Source organism: Morus notabilis, unplaced genomic scaffold, assembly GCF_000414095.1.
Source record: "Morus notabilis unplaced genomic scaffold, ASM41409v2 Scaffold156, whole genome shotgun sequence".
Taxonomy (NCBI): domain Eukaryota; kingdom Viridiplantae; phylum Streptophyta; class Magnoliopsida; order Rosales; family Moraceae; genus Morus; species Morus notabilis.
Window position 1 is genome coordinate 702,793 of NW_010361538.1, and position 17,597 is coordinate 720,389.

Genomic DNA, 17,597 nt, shown 5'->3' on the forward strand with positions numbered 1-17,597 from the left:
ATATATATATATATTAGCAATGTGCAAACTGATATGGACAATGTCTTTTCTTTTTTATTTTTTTATTTGTTATTTTTGTTTTCAGATTTTGGCTCGTCTTGGAGTTTCATTGGCATCCTCTATCATAGAGGCAACACATTTCATAGCTGACCAATTTGTGCGTACAAGGAATATGTTAGAAGCTATTGCTTCTGGTAAACCAGTGGTGACACATTTATGGATTGAGAGTTGTGGAGAAGCTAACTGTTTCATCGATGAGAAAAATTACATACTAAGAGATGCCAAGAAGGAAAAGGAATTTGGCTTTAGCATGCCAACTTCATTGTCTTGTGCATCCCAAAATCCTCTATTACAGGTAAACAAACACACACACGTGTGCATCTGTTAACCAAATGCATCCGGCACTTGCTCCGCGCTTTTACTAACAATAATAGAATTTCTGCAGGGTTTTAAAGTCTTCGTCACCCAAAATACAAAACCGGGAAAAGAAATAATTTCAAGTCTGGTCAAGGCAGTCCGTGGCCGGGTATGTATAGTTTTCCTAGGTTGATACAACAAATGTTTTTTCTTCATGGATTATGGAATCCATACACGCTCTATATTTTTCTAAACTTTGGACCTGTTGCCCCCTACCTCCTAAAACTTTCTATTTTAATTTGCCTTTTGCATTAAGTATTAATTTGATTTAAGAGGTTTCGGTTTTATCCCATCAGGCAGTTGAGACGACTGGTAGATCCGCGCTTAAGGATGGTTCATTGCCAAATGATCTGTTGATTCTGTCTTGTGAAGAGGATTATGAAATTTGTGTGCCCTTTCTTGAAAAAGGTTAAATAATGATGTTTAATATCTATTTTTCCCAAGACCCCACATAAGGAAGGGCAGAATGAGTAAAATCACTGCTGCTTTGTTATTGCAGGAGCAACAATTTACAGTTCGGAGCTGATATTGAACGGGATAGTTACTCAAAAGCTGGAGTATGGAAGGTCGGTTGTATTTTTAAATTATAGCTCATTGGTGAATAAAGTGGGATAGTATACGGTTGATATTTATTAGAGTTCAAGCATGGTTTTCTATCAGCTTTTATTTGTCAAAAGATAAATGCTAACGTCACTAACTCGTCTCTTTTCTAACAAACTTGCATCATTTTCATGGCAGATACCGGCTATTCACAGATAATATGAGGATAATCCGTTCTACAATGAGGCTGAAGAAAGATGGCTGCAAGTTCCTCTCGTTGACTAAAAGCAAGAGAGACTAATTTTAGGTTATTTTATTTTATCTCCTGTTATTTAGTGCATTTCAACTTCTTTTCTTTTTTTCTTTCTCTGAGGGATAGTAGTGGCATTTCAGTTGTCCGTGCATGTTGTGCTGCAGTGTCCTAATTTTTTTTTTCCTTGTAAAAAAAAATGTTTATGCTGTATATAAAAATCTTTTCTCCCATGTATTTTTTTTTTTCCTTTGACCTGAGGACTTTGAACATATTTTCAAGAGTTTCAAGGCAAGAGATGGATTCTCTAGATTAATCTAAAAAGACGGGGACAATCAAATGACTCCATTAAGATAAGTTCTAAATTCGTGATTTGATCCATTATTTAGTATGAAAAATTTTTAGCTATACAAATCAAATATAAATTTTTCATTGAACATGTTTATTCTCTTTGAAAAGAAAATTGATTTATAATTATTAGTTGTCACACCATACTCATAAATGAGTGTAAAACTTGGAGCCTCTTTCTACAACTTTGATAAATTTTTCCTCCCTCAGAAAAAAAATTCTTTTATCAGCCAAAGGGGGAAGGAAAAGATGCATAACATGCAGTGTTACTCACAAAAACATGACTAATTTCATCTCATTGCCTTGCATCTCAATAATGCCTTGCATCTCAATAATACGAGATTAGCAAGTATGACAATACTCATTTAGCCTATGTAAAATCCTGGACTCCCCTTTGCCAGGATTTCGATCAAACTGGATTAGTGTTTTCGGCAACGCGAACTCTCCAAAGAAAACACTGAATGTAGAGTAAGTTCAGTGCCATTGCAATCCCAAAACCCAGTGCTGAAGCTAGCAATACTGCAAATATAGCCTTAAGATGAAGCTGCCACAAAACAAACAAGCTATTGATTAACAATTTTAACATATTTTGCTCCAAAACTATGTGGGACATAAGCTTGAACGCATATTTGCTTCAAGAGCTCTAAGATACAGTATAAAGAAAAAAAAAAAGGAACAAGATGCATATATGGAATTATAAATCCAATACTCTGGGCACTTTTAAAAATACCCTTTGAAATGGAGCCATTTTTTATTTCTATCCCTTAAGATTAGTCCATACATTTCTACCTTTTAGACCAGAACTAGTCAAAGAAGTCGTGTACTTAAAAATGTAAAATCTGTAATTTTCTCATACTCTTCCAAAGGGCCACTCACCAGGGTGTATAAGAGGTGGACAATGATGGCCACAAGGGCAAATTCAAGAGCTGCATATGTCCAAATATACTCCTTCATTGCTAAGAAGTCGAACCAAAACAAGCAAATTACATGAAATCCCAACTTATACATGTAGGAAGAAAGTAACAAGAGAATATTGAAGTTTGAGTTTACCCAAGATAACTGCAAAAAGGGATGACAAAAGTCCCAGAGTGAACGCAAATGGGGCTGCAATTATGATTGCTTGACCTTTCATGTCATGAATCTACAAGATGAGAAGACATATGTAATTGACTCGGTTTATGATTATTACTATAGAAGGTGCAAAAATATTTGAATGATGTCCCTTCTAAGAATAGTTGAAGCGTTCTTCGAAAGCAAAAATGACGTACCAGAAGCTGCTCAAGGAAGAAGAAATAGCAAATTGTGCTAATCAAGATGAGTACCACTAAGTCCTGCCACGCACTGCCCAAAAAAAGAAGGGTCATTAGTGATAGACTTTTTTCAAACATATTTTAGAGCGAGAGAACAATATCAATGCACGTTAGCTTCATGTAGAGAAAAATGGAACTGAGAAGAAAATCTGAAAATGACATGCTCCAGAAAATAAGACAAAGCAATATCAATGTAGCAAGCAAACTCAGTTTCTGTGGAGAGGAATATAATCCCAAACTATCCCACCTTATTGAGTCTGAATGTTGACTATGTTGATTGTGCGCGAGCCTGTTATCCCTTTGATCAGAGGTCGGCACCCGCAGCAAAGTCACGGGTAGATTCTGAACCTCATGCTGACACACCTCGCATTTCTTGTTTCCCTTCAAGCTAAACCACTTCACTGCACACGCTTCATGCACAAGGCGGAGGGCACCCTTGCAGCTGCATTCCATTTTGAGTGTGTTTTCTTCTTCACAAGGGTCAAGACAAATCCTACACGCCGCTTCCTCTTCAGGAATCTCTTCATCATCTCCCTCCACTGGAGCTGGAGTAATTTGATCTGATTTTTTCAATGGCAATGTTTTAGGAGATGATGAACTGTATATTCAGGTTTCAATTCGTTTATTTGATAACTTATATATGCTGCATAAAGAGACTAGCCCATGAATGAATGCATGGAACTGAAATCCAAGAGAAATAAACTCATTCATAAGAACATTAAAAGTTCTATATATATCTATAAAAAGATTTTCTAGAATGCCTAAGAAGAAAATCAGTCAAGGCAAGCAATGAGATCGTAACGGAACAAAAAAAAAAAAAAAAAGACAACAGGCTAGCAATAAGAACCAAGGTGCTTGATTCAAAAACTTTAACGAATTCACTGTAATTACGTCCTTTAAAAAATGAGAACCAAAAATAAAATGACAAGTAATTACATACCATCACTAGGATCTGTTATGGTCTGCTCACTACAAGTAGCAAAGGACACAGATCTTACTATGACAATATTTCGCCCGGGAACAGACAGAGACCTCGAAACCGTAGGCTTCATTGCTCCTTTCTGCATAAATTGATCCCAACTATTATATTTCTCACATTACCAATTTCTGAGTAACTGAAATAAAGGAAATGGAAAGCATTCTCTTGTTCTTAAATCACAAATATTTTAACGCAGCTGAAGTACATAAAAATCAACTTTTAAGGTTCATATATGACTAACGTATAAGTTGTTTAGGCCCTTCATGGAAAACATACAATTGGTTTAGGGCGTTCATTAGACATCCTTGCCGAAAGAGGTGTGGTAGCTGAAGGGGACAAGTTTGTTTCTGGTCTAACAGGAAGTGAAGTACATCTTTGCCAAGCAAACACTGATTTCAAATTGGCCATGATGGGACTTTCTGGAGGTCTCCGGTTGTCTGATTCGAGGAGAGAACTTCTCTCACCATCTGGTATAACACCTTTCTTCTTGAAGCTTAAACCCCGTAAGAAGCTGGCTCCTGATAAAGTGCTACCTTTTGCGGAACCTTGAGACTGGAGCAAACCCTTCCCACTTCGACTACATCCGAAACCTACAGGTCTAGGGGGTATTTGAAGCGATATATCTGGTCGCCTCCCGCTTGGTCCAGGGTCTGGAACCTCTTCCTTTAAGGGTTTCACATTCTTCGGATCAGCCTGCATCAAGCAAATAACTCAATATCGAACTGAATTAACCTCAATAAGCTTGCAAATAAACCCATGTGTCGAAAGGCAGAAAACCATGTAACTCATATTTCATTAGTTAATTAGGGCCATTGTTGTACATGCTTACTCTCTGAGGAATTCCACTACTTTATAGCAACTTACTCATTTTAACAAGTGAACATTTTAACAAGTGAATGAGGCTGGAATTCTCAACATGATTCAGAATTGTGTCATTGGTTCATTTTTTCAAACACTACCAAAGAATTCTCCCATACTGTACGATATCTCTAGGATTACTAACTCCCCTTTCCTTCCTCCATTTGACACATGAAACGTTAATTAAGGAGACAACAATCCTAGTACTACAACAAGTTACTGAAAGTTCACGAACGTTATTAAGATGATATTTATCAGCTATGTAGTGCCTCACTAAAAGATGGAAGCAGTATTTAGTATAAGCAAAACTCAAGATCTGCAATTTCTTCTCAAATACAAGCAAAAACGAGAAAATAATATTAGCAATGAAAAATACATGAACATCTAAACTTCTTCCCAAAAATAAGCAAAAATGAGAAAGTAATAGCAAAGAAAAATACATAAACATCTAAGCTAGATCCACCCTTGATAGCAATTCCAACTGAGCCCAAAACTAGTAAAATTGAACAACCTCACCAAACTTATTGTGCTCCGATATTTACCGGAAAACTAAACACCCCATTATCTGGAATCACACACATATATATATATATATATATATATGTATTTGTATGTTTATGTATGTCTCATGAAGAATGATCTAGTTCAAAGCAATCAAAGCAACACCCAGATAAAAATATATAAATATAAAAATAAAAGAAAAAAAAGTTTTTCAGAAGAGGAAGCAAAACTGGATGAACTAGCTGATCCTAGAAATTATAAAAGCTAATCTTTTGAAAAGAAAAGCCATGAACTTTAATATAATCACACACACGATCACATAATGAAAACATGGAAATTTAAGTAAAAGAAAGAAATAAATCTAATAACCAACCTGGAAATTTGTTTCTGCAGCTCCATTAGTGACTCTTTGAGCTGCTTGCATTATAGTACCAGCCCCAAAGAAGTTCAAAAGATGGATAAACAAGTGAAAAGTGGGAGTTTAAAGAAATACCCAGATGCCCAAAAATGAAATATTAATAAAAAAAAAAAATATATAGTAAACCAAGATTGTGAAATGAGGGAATCAAGGAATAAGAGAAGACTGTTGGGGTTCTTTAATCCTGATCGGGTTTTGTGTTATAATTTTATATTGGGAACTCGGTATTAAAATATGCGTGTCTTATGGCTAAGAGAGAGAGAGAGAGAGAGAGAGAGAGAGAGAGAGAGAGAGAGAGAAGAGGAAGACTTGATGCGTCAAAGTTGAGCGAGAAGTTTCGCGTTTGAGACTAATTGGAACTCGGAATGTTACATTCTACTTGAACCTTGCACTTTCTATACTTGCACTCTTGTCCGGTTTATCTTCAACTCGCACAGACTGTTTGACACGTGTCATCGTCCAGCTATTTTTTTTTTCCAAGTTTCTTTTTTGTCTTTTATTAAAAAGGAAAAAAAAGAGAAACTAATGGAAAAGATTTTTACTTTTTACTTTCTTTTTCAGGATATTTACTTTTAAGGGGATGATATGACTCTATGGTACCGAACTTTCATTTCACGTTGTCAATAATGTAAGTTATATCAAGCCGTTAAATCAAAAGTTGATGGTTTATGTTAAAGATATAAACTAAGGTGACGTTTAGAAAGTAGATTCGCGCTATGATTCGAATCATAGTTCGTAACTTGTTATAATATTTTTTTTCATAAAAAATACACGTAAAACGAGAATAATTCTGAATCATGGTTCTGAATCCATAAACTAAACGTTCTCTAAATTTATTGTAGGATAAAATGCACATAATTACTCCCAATTATTCCCGATTTCTCATATTCGTAGATTGAAATATCAAGAGAAAAAAGTGCCAGATTTTTTATGGGTTGCTAGTTGCCGCGTTAGAGATCTCTCCGCTATGGGGAAGGGCGGCGAGGGAGATTGTGTGGTGGGGAGCAGTGGGTTTGTGCCACTGCTGACAAGCCATCTCATGGAGACACTGACATACTATGAAGAGTGTTCAAAAAAACTGAAAAATCGCAACCGACCAACACCGAACTGTCAAACCGACTGAAAAAAACTAAAAATTTAGTTTCACGGCAGCAAACTAACTAACTTGATCGGTTAACCGACCGCCCATGGTTCATGGGGGATTTAGTTTTGATTCTGCCAGCCGAGGTGATCGGTTAAACCAAACTGACCTACCACCTTCTACTCTATTTAAAAAAAAAAGTTATTATCCATATATTCGAACCTCTAATCTTGTAGATGGTGAATTTATGTCCATCATGTTATTGAAGATGGACGTTTAAAATAAATTAGATCTCTATAGCTTGAAAGTTTGATGAGAAAATGAAATACATAGCCTTTTATATAGAATAGTTGAGGGAAGACATTCTCATCTCTTTTCAATGTGTGACTATTAAAATTCTGATGTGTTTGCAAATTTAAGCACGTCAGACTTTTAAAAGTCTCACATTGAAAAGAGATGAAAATGTCTTCCCTCAACTATTTTATATAAAGGGCTATGTATTTCATTTCTCCATCACAACTTATAAGTTAGAGAGGTCTAACTTCTTTTGAACGTCTATCATCAATAATATGATGGACTTCAATATACATAATTTTTCTAATTGAGATTAGATATAAAGCCTTAGTCCTTAAGGATATATTATTTTAGGCTTTATTTTTTTGTCTTTTAAGCCATTTTTTCTTATAATTTTAACTATTTAAATATTAAATATTTGAATGGTTAAAATTTAAGAAGAAAATAGTTCACAAAAATGTTTTTAAGTAAGAAACCGACTAAAAAAAATTGATAAAAATCGATTGGTTAACCGACCGAAGACATTGTTCTTCGGTTCGGTTTCGGTTTTAAATTTATAAAAACCGACATTGTTGATTCAGTTCTGAAATCGAGCAAAATTATCAGTTTTTAACCGATGAACACCCTTACATGCCGCAACAAAAACGTAAAGATCCGGTATTATTATATATTTAAAAATGACTTTTAATTTTTAAAATAGTAACTTTTACGACTCAAAGAATAATTATTATAACTCAATATAAAAACTTACATTAATCTTGACAAGTCTTCCATTTTCAAACGTACCTCTAAAGGAATTAGTTTTAATATATGTATTTATATAGATGTAAGTCGAGAAAGGTTGATCGTTGAAAATCCAATGTAGTGTTCAACTTCGGTAGGTCCATGCCCTTTTAATTCCTTGTCTCAGTTCATTATTTATTTTTTGGAATTTGCTCCAACTCATTAACTACGAAACAAAACAGCTCCCGATCAACTTTTTATTTTATTTTATTTTCTCATTTTTGCGATATTTACTATTTGTTTTTATCATATATGGACAAACCTACCATAGCTGTGCTGTTTCACAAGGAATATTACAAATCTAGCAATAATTTATTGAGAAATATTGTTGATACCCAAATAATACAAGTCAACAACTCTCATGTACCTTAATGCTATATGCATATAAGCGGAATAAATAGTGCTAGAATTACTCCTCGTTACTATTTTGATTGGAAAAAAAAAAAAGGAAAAATAAGAATGATGCTAATAAAAAAAGTAAAATGTACACAAAATTATGCAAATCCCATCTCCAGTTTGGAGGGGTATTTTGGTCTTTAAAACGCAACCAGGAAAGTTCGTTATATTTATACTACAACTTTGCGTGTTCAATCAGTAAAAACTTTAGTGAATTTTCTGATGATAATTACATCTGTGGCGTTTCCATAATAAAAATATAATGGTGTTGCTTATCTAGCACGGTAGGGGACGTCCATTCACAACTAGTATTGACGAGATAGGAAAACGACACTAGAACCAAACCGTCATGTATGGAAAACGACACTCACAAGTTAGTTAATTTTCTGTTGATAATTACATCTATGGTGTCTCCATAAACATTAAAACGATATACATATAGATTGCATTCCAGGGGAATAAAAAAAAGAAAATAAAATAAAACAAAATAAAATAAAATAAAGACGTACACATATATTACGGGAAACCAAATAACAAAAAACAAAAAAAAAAAAGAAGGCACCCACGTCCAACAGATAAACAGGAACAAGATAGAACCATATTAAAAACCAAATCAATATTTAAATGACAAAATGTAAAAACGACATTCACATGAGAGACGACATCAAAGTGAGAAGCGACCACCAACGGCCAACCGACTACGACAGGAATATAAAAAGCGACAAAATAAGAAAAGACGATTTCCAATTGAGTAGCGAAAACAAACTCGATAACGGACACCAATATTAGAAACGACAGTGTCATAATATAACGTTAAATAGAAAATAGAGCATTACATCAACGTGAAAAAGGTGTAGCGTCCAAGAAAACGCAACTGCGAAACATACAAAATCTTACCTTAACCTTGGAAACGACAAGAAATTGAGAAACAACAACCACCCAAAACGACATTAAAAATAAACGACATCAACATATCAAATGAGAACATAATAAAAAGCATACATTGGATAGAAACAACAATAACATGAAAATCGTCAACCATATGAGATACCACAATACCATAAACTCACTAACGACAAGAATAAAAAACGTCGACAGTGACACTCAACGACAATTATTTATGCGGGCAACGTTAATGAACTCCAATGATTTGCAGATACGGTAAGAAATGGTAAGCAACAACACCCAATAAATGACATGATTGTAAACGACATAAGTATTCATAAACGACAAAAATCAAATAAAACGTCAACACAATATTTTTTTTTCCTTTCCTTTTTATCATGCATTCTCAACTTGGAACCCTTGAATTTTAGGGTCGGTTGAGTAAATAATGAAACAATCTTTAAAACACTTGAACATATTTACTGAACGATCTCTTAGTTTCATATTAAAGTTCTTACTTTTTCTGCATTAAAGTTGTTACTTTTTTTGCGTTGTTGATTTTTACGGCTTAAATGACAATTAAACTAAGTTCAAGGCATAGGGTGAAGAAGTTAATGGTAATCTTTTAAACAATAGACATCTTTAATGCTAACTCTTGTATATTTATATGCTAGTTGTATAAATACAATCTTTTATTATAAATTATCGTTATAAGATTTTAAATACTCATAAATATAAAAATAACCATTAAATTTAAGTACATCTTTTTTTTATTAATGGGTATAATTAAGACTGTATAAATATATCCGCAATCCGCCTACCCGTCCGCACCGCTCCATCTCACTATTAGTGGGTGTACGTTAAAACCACTCTTCCGACAGGCGGTTACGGATTGGAGTTTGGGACTGTGGTTTAAAACCGCCCCGCCGCCTAAAATTTATTAATTACATTTAAAATTTTTATTTTTATGGAATAAAAATAGCTTGAAATTTAAAGTTTAAAGATTTTCAATGTTGGAATTTGGATTATGTTTTGCATTGTATTTTTTATTTTTGAATTATGATATGGTTTTGAACTTTAATTTGTCATTGATGTACTAAGTTTAAATTATGTTCAACAATAATTATTTATCTATAGCATATTTAGTTTTATTCGTTATATTAAGTACTTTGAAACTTTAACAAAAACAAATATAAATACCAAACCGCCCAAGTCGCCCGTTAAAAAAACCGCCCAAACTACCTAAACACCACCCAATCCGCTAATTGTTGGTTTTAAAAACGATTTTCTATGCGGAAGCGTGTATCTAGCAAATTGTGTATAATAAAAAGTTTAATAAACCTTTGAGATACTCTATAGATTACATTAATTTATGTACGAATAAATTATCAAATTAATTTATGAATAAATTTACCCAGCGAACGGTTAGGTCGATAACTTGAGTGCTTTGACCACAAATGTTCCTCGCTCCAAGCTTACTTAAAATATCTGAATCTTTCTCGTCAATTCCTTAAATCTATAAAGATGTGTGTGTGGGCATACCTGACGCAAAACATGATTAACAAATAAACACTCAAGTATTCTACAAACACCAACACATGTATGACGTAGAATTTGAGAGAAAATTTTTCCTTTTCTCAATCTATAAAATTCGGCCACACTATGCTACGGAGAGCAAAAATTATGTTCTCCAATTTTCTGCAATCTCTTAGTAATATTTTTATCTCCAAGATAAAGCTTGTTAATTATCTCCCACTTCTAATTGATTTTGGAAACAAAATTCACTCTCTCTCTTATCCATAGGGGCCGGCCACCATAGGGATATTTCCCCATGTGGTTGGCACAAATAGTAGAGAGGGAAGGAGAAAAAATTATCCTTTATTCTGCAGTCTAATTTTGACTCAAAGTTAAATTCAAATATAAGTCAAACTTAATTTAATTTGAATTTCAATTGGACAACTTATCAAATAAGCCAATTGGATAACTTAGAGAGCAAGCAATTGAATCCGATAGGGATTCCCACTGTACTAAGCGTATACACCATGTGAACTCCTCCACATGTGTGTTCTAAAATTCAAATTTAAATGATAATGTTATTTAATTTACAATAAATTCTCAATTAATTATTCTTGAGTGTTCTATTTAGAATTTCATAATTTTAAAATTTCCATATTGTCCTTAGTGTCTTTTAGCATTATAAAAACGACGCGAGGACTCATGGACTTATAATTTTGAGCTCCAATAAAATTAATAATTAATTAAAACTCTTTAATTAATTAATTAATTATTTTAATTCCAAAAGTTACTCCACTAGAAACTTGGAATTGCACTCTTGTAATTATTTATATAATTTACTTTTAAATTGTGAAGTGCCCATTTGATATAGTCATTACATATAGATCAATCCTCTATAAATAATTTATAATTAGAGCTAGCTGAAATCCGTTAACCTCTCTAATTATATCTTTATCCTTGAGTACCATTGATTCTCTAATGAATAGTGATTCATAAAATAAATTCATGAATCGGAGCTCCTACTAGTCTAAGTACTGAATCAATTCTCAAGAGAATTATTTATCTATTTCTTTCTCAAGAAGGAATGGATTTCATCTTGTATAATAACGTTCCAAGCTACTCACTTAATCATGTCTCTAAAATATAATGAATAGGATTCAACAACTCAGAATCCGTACTAAGTAAATTAAAATACACAAATATATAAATAGGAGATGCTAATAACTCATGATTAAAATCGTTCTATATATGATCATCAGTAGACTCAATTAGAATTTCTACACTTAACGGAAATTATTATAAATTCATATTGTGTCTGTGTCCCGGTTCCACACAATCTCATCATGAGTAATACATTCATTCAATACCTCATCATATTAATAGTGCGGATAACACTATTCTATTCTAAATAAGAATGACATGCATTAATAATGTTTTAATTAAAAATTTTGAACTTTAATTAAATTCATTACGAAGATCGTTTTGATTATTATCCTTAAATATCATATTCTCACATATAACACTGGAGTTTTCAATGATATTCGTAAAATATTCAATAATATATACAAATAAAATAATAAATAAACTTTTATTAAATAAATAATAAAAATCTTATTACATCTCGTGCTTTTAAGACATCATGGGTGCGTTTGGAATTGGTTCCAAAATGTTTTTGTTTTCTGTATGAAAATAGAAATGAAAACATTTTCATTTTCATTTTGAAATTATTTCTGAAATGCGTTTGGTAGTTTTATTCAGAGATTAATTTCAATTTTAAAAAAACCTGAAACTGCGTTTGGTGGTTTAATTTTTGAAAACATGTAATAATATTTTAAATAATAATATATTAAATAAATATATTAAATAAACATCATTATATAAGACAAAAACGGTTTCAGAAAAGAGAGAAGAAAATGAAAAAAAAAATAAAATCCGTTTTCAGAAAACGAAAACGAGAAAATGAAAACACTTTTTTTTTTTATTTTTAAATTTTCACAAAAGACAAAAACGGTTTTGTTTTTGTTTTTAAAAATTTTTTAGGACAAACCCATTTTTTATTTCCGTTTTCATTTTTTTAGTCTCAAAAAACGTAAAAAATGTAAATAAAAACGGAAACAAACAGGGCCATGTCTAGCACGTGCACTCCTAGGTACAATATATAGTAAAATAACCATTAAAGAATTGGCACTTTCTCTAGTAGCTCTTCTAAAAACAAACTACTAGTATTATCTTATTTTGCGACTGTCATATCTCTATCAAAATTTATTCATTATATATCCAACCGTTAAAAATTAGTACTATATCATATCAACTCCTTAAAGGATTTTACACACACACACAAAAAAAAAAAAAAAAAAAAGCACAAGAGTGTCAATTTGTCATTGACAAATAAACGACAATAAATGGGCGAACTAACGACCGGTGAGGGCCAAATTTCGTGAGCTTTTCTTCTCCTCTGTCGCTCTTAGCCGCTTCCATCTCGTCGGCTCCAAGATCGATGCTTCAAAACGCTTACTTTTATGTAATATTTTGGGTATCAAATTTCTCAGTTCAATCACGGAGAGAAAGAAAGAAGTTTTCTTTTTCTTTTTTCTTTTTTTCTTTTGGTTGGATTTCATTATATAAACACAAATTCGTATTGAAATGCAGTGACAATGAAGTTTCTAGATTGGTATTTGAAGATTTCGGTTGGGGCGGCTCTGATCGGAGCTTCCATGGAAATGTTCATGATCAAAACCGGTTTTTGTGTGAGACCCTTCCTTCTTTTTCCCCTTTTTTTTTTTCTCATTATTTATGCGTCTAGGGTTTATTTCATTTCGATAAGAACAATATAATTTTGGGCAATTTAAATTGAATTGGGTTTGCCGTAATTTTGCACGTCATAAACCCTAAACCCTAGAACACACAAAAAGGAATAAGAAAAATGGAGCTTATCATGTGAAATCTTGTTGTGCAATCGTAGAAAAATGGTTGCTTTGGGTTCTAGTCAATGAAAAAAAAGGTAATAAATTCAGGAAGATTAGTTAGACATTGAGATTTTTCTTTTTACCCTTTGTCCCAAGAGGGATTGCTGGTTAAATGTAAGAACTTGAATTAGGTTTTTTTTTTTTTTTTTGAAGAATTTGGATTAGTTAGTGCAATAATACATGTTCTTCTTTTATGCACCTTTGGGCTAAAAAAAAAGGTAGTTAGATTGTATTTCCGTGTCGAAATGCGTTTCTGTTCAAATTTTAGCAGCCGTCATTGATTTAGGAGACTGCGATAATTTATTGAATTCAGGGAGTAATTTGCTAAAATTGAACGTTCAAGAAGCAACTTGCCAATTCACGAAAAAGTTCAGGGGCTATAAGAGGCATGAGCGCTATAGGTTGATTTCCCTTAACCACATTTGGGCAAAGAGCCCCGTTGACGTGCTTTTCAGTTGTTTTCTGCTTTTAGTTTTGTCATTTGTGTATCTTAATTCTGATTTCCTTTCTTGTTTCAACAAATGTAGATGAGAAGGTAACTGTTTTGGAGTCGGAGAAGCGCACCTGGGAGAGTTCTCTGGAGGCTGAGGCGATCAAGGAAGCATTGAATCCTTGGAGAAGCCGAGATACAGAAGCAGGGAAGAGGTCTTAAATTGATAAGTTTAATGAAAATGGAAATACTCTTATGCGAATTGTTGCATTGAAGTGGCTACAGTTTCCTGTCTTTTTTTGGTTCAGGTTACTAACTTCCTTGTATTAGGTTGCCATTTTATTTTTGCTATTCTTGTATTAGGCTGTTATATTTACAATGCGTACAGAGATTATTCAATTATTAATAACATGAATAAAGAGAATGAACTAAAGTTCTTTTTTGTTCTTCTGTCTTTATAAAGAATGTTACTTTAGTATCTGTCTTGCTTCTGATTGTAGTGGCTATTGTGGTTTGTTTATATAAGAATGGTATTTCAGTATGAATTAAAGTTGTTTGGTCTTTTGTGCTGGACTTGTTAGCTAGTTAATAGATTATTTCCCAGAGAGAAAAACACGCCTTCTTCGTTAAGCCAGTAATCATTCAATTCCTTCTTTTGTTCGCCTTTCGCCGTTCGCCTTTTGCCGGTCTCCCAAAAGCTTTGTAGTTGCAGTTTTTTTGCTTAGTTTAATGAAAGCCAAAAGCTACTCAAAATTTTTGGCTGCCAATCAGTTTTAATATATTTCATCTCATGGTCACTGTATTTTACTATGCTTTTACGAGCAAAAACAGAACTGAAAAGTAAAGGAAATAGATCTAGATTGGATTTCATTATATAAACAGAACTTCGAATTGAGAGAGAGAGAGATCTTTAAGATCTTTAAGGTGTAAATTTCTCTATTGCTGCCTTGAACCTGAAAAATCATGTGATAACGACGATAGCCTCAGGAAAAATACAACATTGTCAACGTAACAGAAGAAGCCTATGGGAAAAGAGAATAATGTAAAAACGACAATACTGTCAAGAACGACAGCATGTCAACACGTACTGGAAAAGACAATTATAAACGGCAATATTTGAAACAACGAAAGAGACGAAAATAGAGTTAAATAATAATAAAAAAGGGTGAAAAATGGAAAGAAAAAAAAAAGGAAAGTTCAAGTGTAGATGGACGACATTCGAAGAAACAACATAAACTGGGGAAAAAAGGACAAATAATCTGAGACGACTATCTTCGAAAAAGAAGAACAGAAAACGACAATCAGAATAAAATATAAGACAGACCCAAATTTGAAAACGGCAATAAGATCTAAAAGCCGACATCTTTTAAAATGACAATAATATTAAACAATAAAAAAGAAAACAAAATGAAATCATTTATCGTTGACATGCAGAGATCAATATTAGAAGAAACCACATAAACTGGAAATTTAACAACAACAACAACAACAAACCATCTCACTGACATGTATAACGACAATTGTTGTAGAAACGACATAATATGCTAAAACGACAAAAGTCTGAGAAACGACAATAACTTCAAGTAATGAGAAAAGAATCCAGAAAATAACAAAAATCTTGAAAGAAGCAACAAAAGATTGATTTGAAAACAACTTTGGCCATGTGGTAGAAAACCCAAACTGTAGGAATATTACCTGAAACGGTAAGGAAATTATAGGACGTAGATGACAATAATGCAGATCGGTGAAGTAGAGAGTAATGTACGAATATAGCGATAAATACTTGTGAAATGTCAAAAAAATATTGGCCGTGATCCCGTTTTTATTTTTCACGTTTTTTAAAAAAAAAACTAAAAACGTTTTCAAAACGGTGTTTGGCGCAATAAGGACAAAAACCGGAAATGAAAATAATTTTTTAGTTTAGTGTAAAATGAGAGAGAAATGAGACTTTTAATCGTTTTTCATTTTTTGTTTTCGTTTTCTCCTCTCTCGAGCAGAGAGAGAGAAAGAAAGATATTAATCGGTTTTTTTACACTGAAAACAATCTCTTTATAAAACTACCAAATATATTTTCAAAAATAATTTATATCTGAGATTGAAAACATTTTCATTTTCATTTTCATACAAAAAATAAAATTATTTTGAAACGAGTACCGAACGCGCCTATTATTTTGACCATACAAATACCAACACACAATTTATCTTTCAACTACAACAAAAGAAGGATAAAATACAAAGTTTAGACCTTCCCGAGAAACATGTATGTATGGCAGTTACTTATATGACAAGAATATGAATTATAACAACGCGGTTAAGGAACTTCCTGAAATAATGCATATAATTTTACTTGTGGATTACTTTAACTTCTCTTGTTGTTCAAATTTTTGTCCAACTAAAACACGGTTAAGGAATTAATCGACGCTACTAGAAAAGGGATTATTACCAATTCAAAACTGCATAAAAACATTTATACGTAACACACGCATATAGTTTTTTTGAGAACGAAGAGATAATTAAGGACCCGTTTAGTTTGTTTATTCGAGTTGAAATGTGATTTTATGTGAGAGTTTTTTACTGTCGTAAAAAAGTTAAATGTGACTGTTTTTTAAAATTTTTTACTGTAGTAAAACTCGAATCGGTGAAATAAACGGGACCTAAATTGCGTTATTTTCATAATAGCTATTGCAGATATCTGCTTGTGTACACTTTGACCACTCGCATATATTTCTATAGGTCTAGTTGCCCTACGTTTCTGACATATACACTAATTTTGACCCTTTTGTTAATAAACTCGCTATATTCAGATGAAATCTAACACGAGACCAATTAAAACATGGGAAAAATGGTAAAGAAAAACGAAACAAAACAGTTTTTTCAAAAAAGTGGTAACCAAAAAGAAAAACAATTAAGTTGGAACAAGATCCGGTTTAAAGAAAAACATGGTATTATATATATATATATTCTTTTTTTTTTGTTTTCTTTTTAGAATCTTTTTTTACTATTTATTTATTTATTATTATTATTATTATTTTTACCGTTTTAGCCCCCGTAATCCCCTCCCGTTACATTTCTATACTATGCATATGCCATCTAAAAATAGACAGTTTACTAACAAATGAGTCAAAACTGTATACTTATATCATAATAACTAAGGAGACGTTTGTTTTCTATATTCGTCTATGATTCTGAATCATGATTCATGATTTTCTACAGTATTTTCTCTCATAAAAAATACACGTAAAATAAGAATGGTTCTGAATCATAATTTTGAATACATAAACCAAACGTCCTATAAACCTCTAAAATGAATGTAATGAGTCAAAATGAGACAAGTGAATAGCTCGAAACTATTAGTGAAAATAACCCAGACTAATTTGTTTTATGATCTTACTAACTCCATACAAATTTCAATAACCTATTCTGATTAATCAGTCTCATATGTAAATGTATAAACTGCATTAATATAATATGATGACTGACTAAGTCAAAGGATGATTACACAATGCTGCATCTTCAACGTTAGTCTCTCTTTGACCAAGTAAATCAATCATAGCTAGGCCTGTTTGGGATAGTTTATGCTTGTGTTTTTAAGTAGTAGAAGAAGATAAGTATAAATTAAGACTTTT

At 32.5% G+C, this 17,597-nt stretch overlaps 3 protein-coding genes across 6 annotated transcripts in view; 2 read left to right on the forward strand and 1 right to left on the reverse strand.

Moving 5' to 3' along the window:
* LOC21406327 overlaps positions 1-1,579 on the forward strand; it is a 3,839-nt gene extending 2,260 nt beyond the window's left edge. The window contains exons 2-6 of the mRNA XM_024166845.1: positions 86-355; positions 446-526; positions 714-825; positions 917-983; positions 1,156-1,579. Coding sequence (XP_024022613.1) covers positions 86-355; positions 446-526; positions 714-825; positions 917-983; positions 1,156-1,258 — 633 coding nt within the window. The 3' untranslated portion in view covers positions 1,259-1,579. The remainder of the gene's footprint in view (positions 1-85; positions 356-445; positions 527-713; positions 826-916; positions 984-1,155) is intronic.
* Positions 1,580-1,657: 78 nt separating this feature from the next.
* LOC21406328 lies at positions 1,658-5,985 on the reverse strand. Of its 3 annotated transcripts, none has more exons than XM_024166846.1 (8): positions 5,577-5,985; positions 4,121-4,537; positions 3,806-3,926; positions 3,113-3,425; positions 2,824-2,896; positions 2,606-2,696; positions 2,432-2,481; positions 1,658-2,099 (listed from the first exon to the last, which is right to left on the reverse strand). In XM_024166846.1, exons 1-8 carry the CDS (start codon positions 5,625-5,627, stop codon positions 1,965-1,967), a joined length of 1,251 nt encoding a protein of 416 aa, XP_024022614.1. In that variant the 5' UTR covers positions 5,628-5,985; the 3' UTR covers positions 1,658-1,964. The 3 variants fall into 3 exon arrangements, with proteins under 3 accessions (XP_024022614.1, XP_010098321.1, XP_024022615.1); XM_010100019.2 differs by having other exon boundaries at positions 2,432-2,511; XM_024166847.1 differs by lacking the exon at positions 5,577-5,985 and having other exon boundaries at positions 2,432-2,511; positions 4,121-4,543.
* Positions 5,986-12,859: 6,874 nt separating this feature from the next.
* Positions 12,860-14,371, forward strand: LOC21406329. Of its 2 annotated transcripts, none has more exons than XM_024166884.1 (3): positions 12,860-13,108; positions 13,225-13,320; positions 14,069-14,371. In XM_024166884.1, exons 2-3 carry the CDS (start codon positions 13,230-13,232, stop codon positions 14,191-14,193), a joined length of 216 nt encoding a protein of 71 aa, XP_024022652.1. In that variant the 5' UTR covers positions 12,860-13,108; positions 13,225-13,229; the 3' UTR covers positions 14,194-14,371. The 2 variants fall into 2 exon arrangements, with proteins under 2 accessions (XP_024022652.1, XP_024022651.1); XM_024166883.1 differs by having other exon boundaries at positions 12,863-13,096.
* The last annotated feature ends 3,226 nt before the right edge of the window (positions 14,372-17,597 follow it).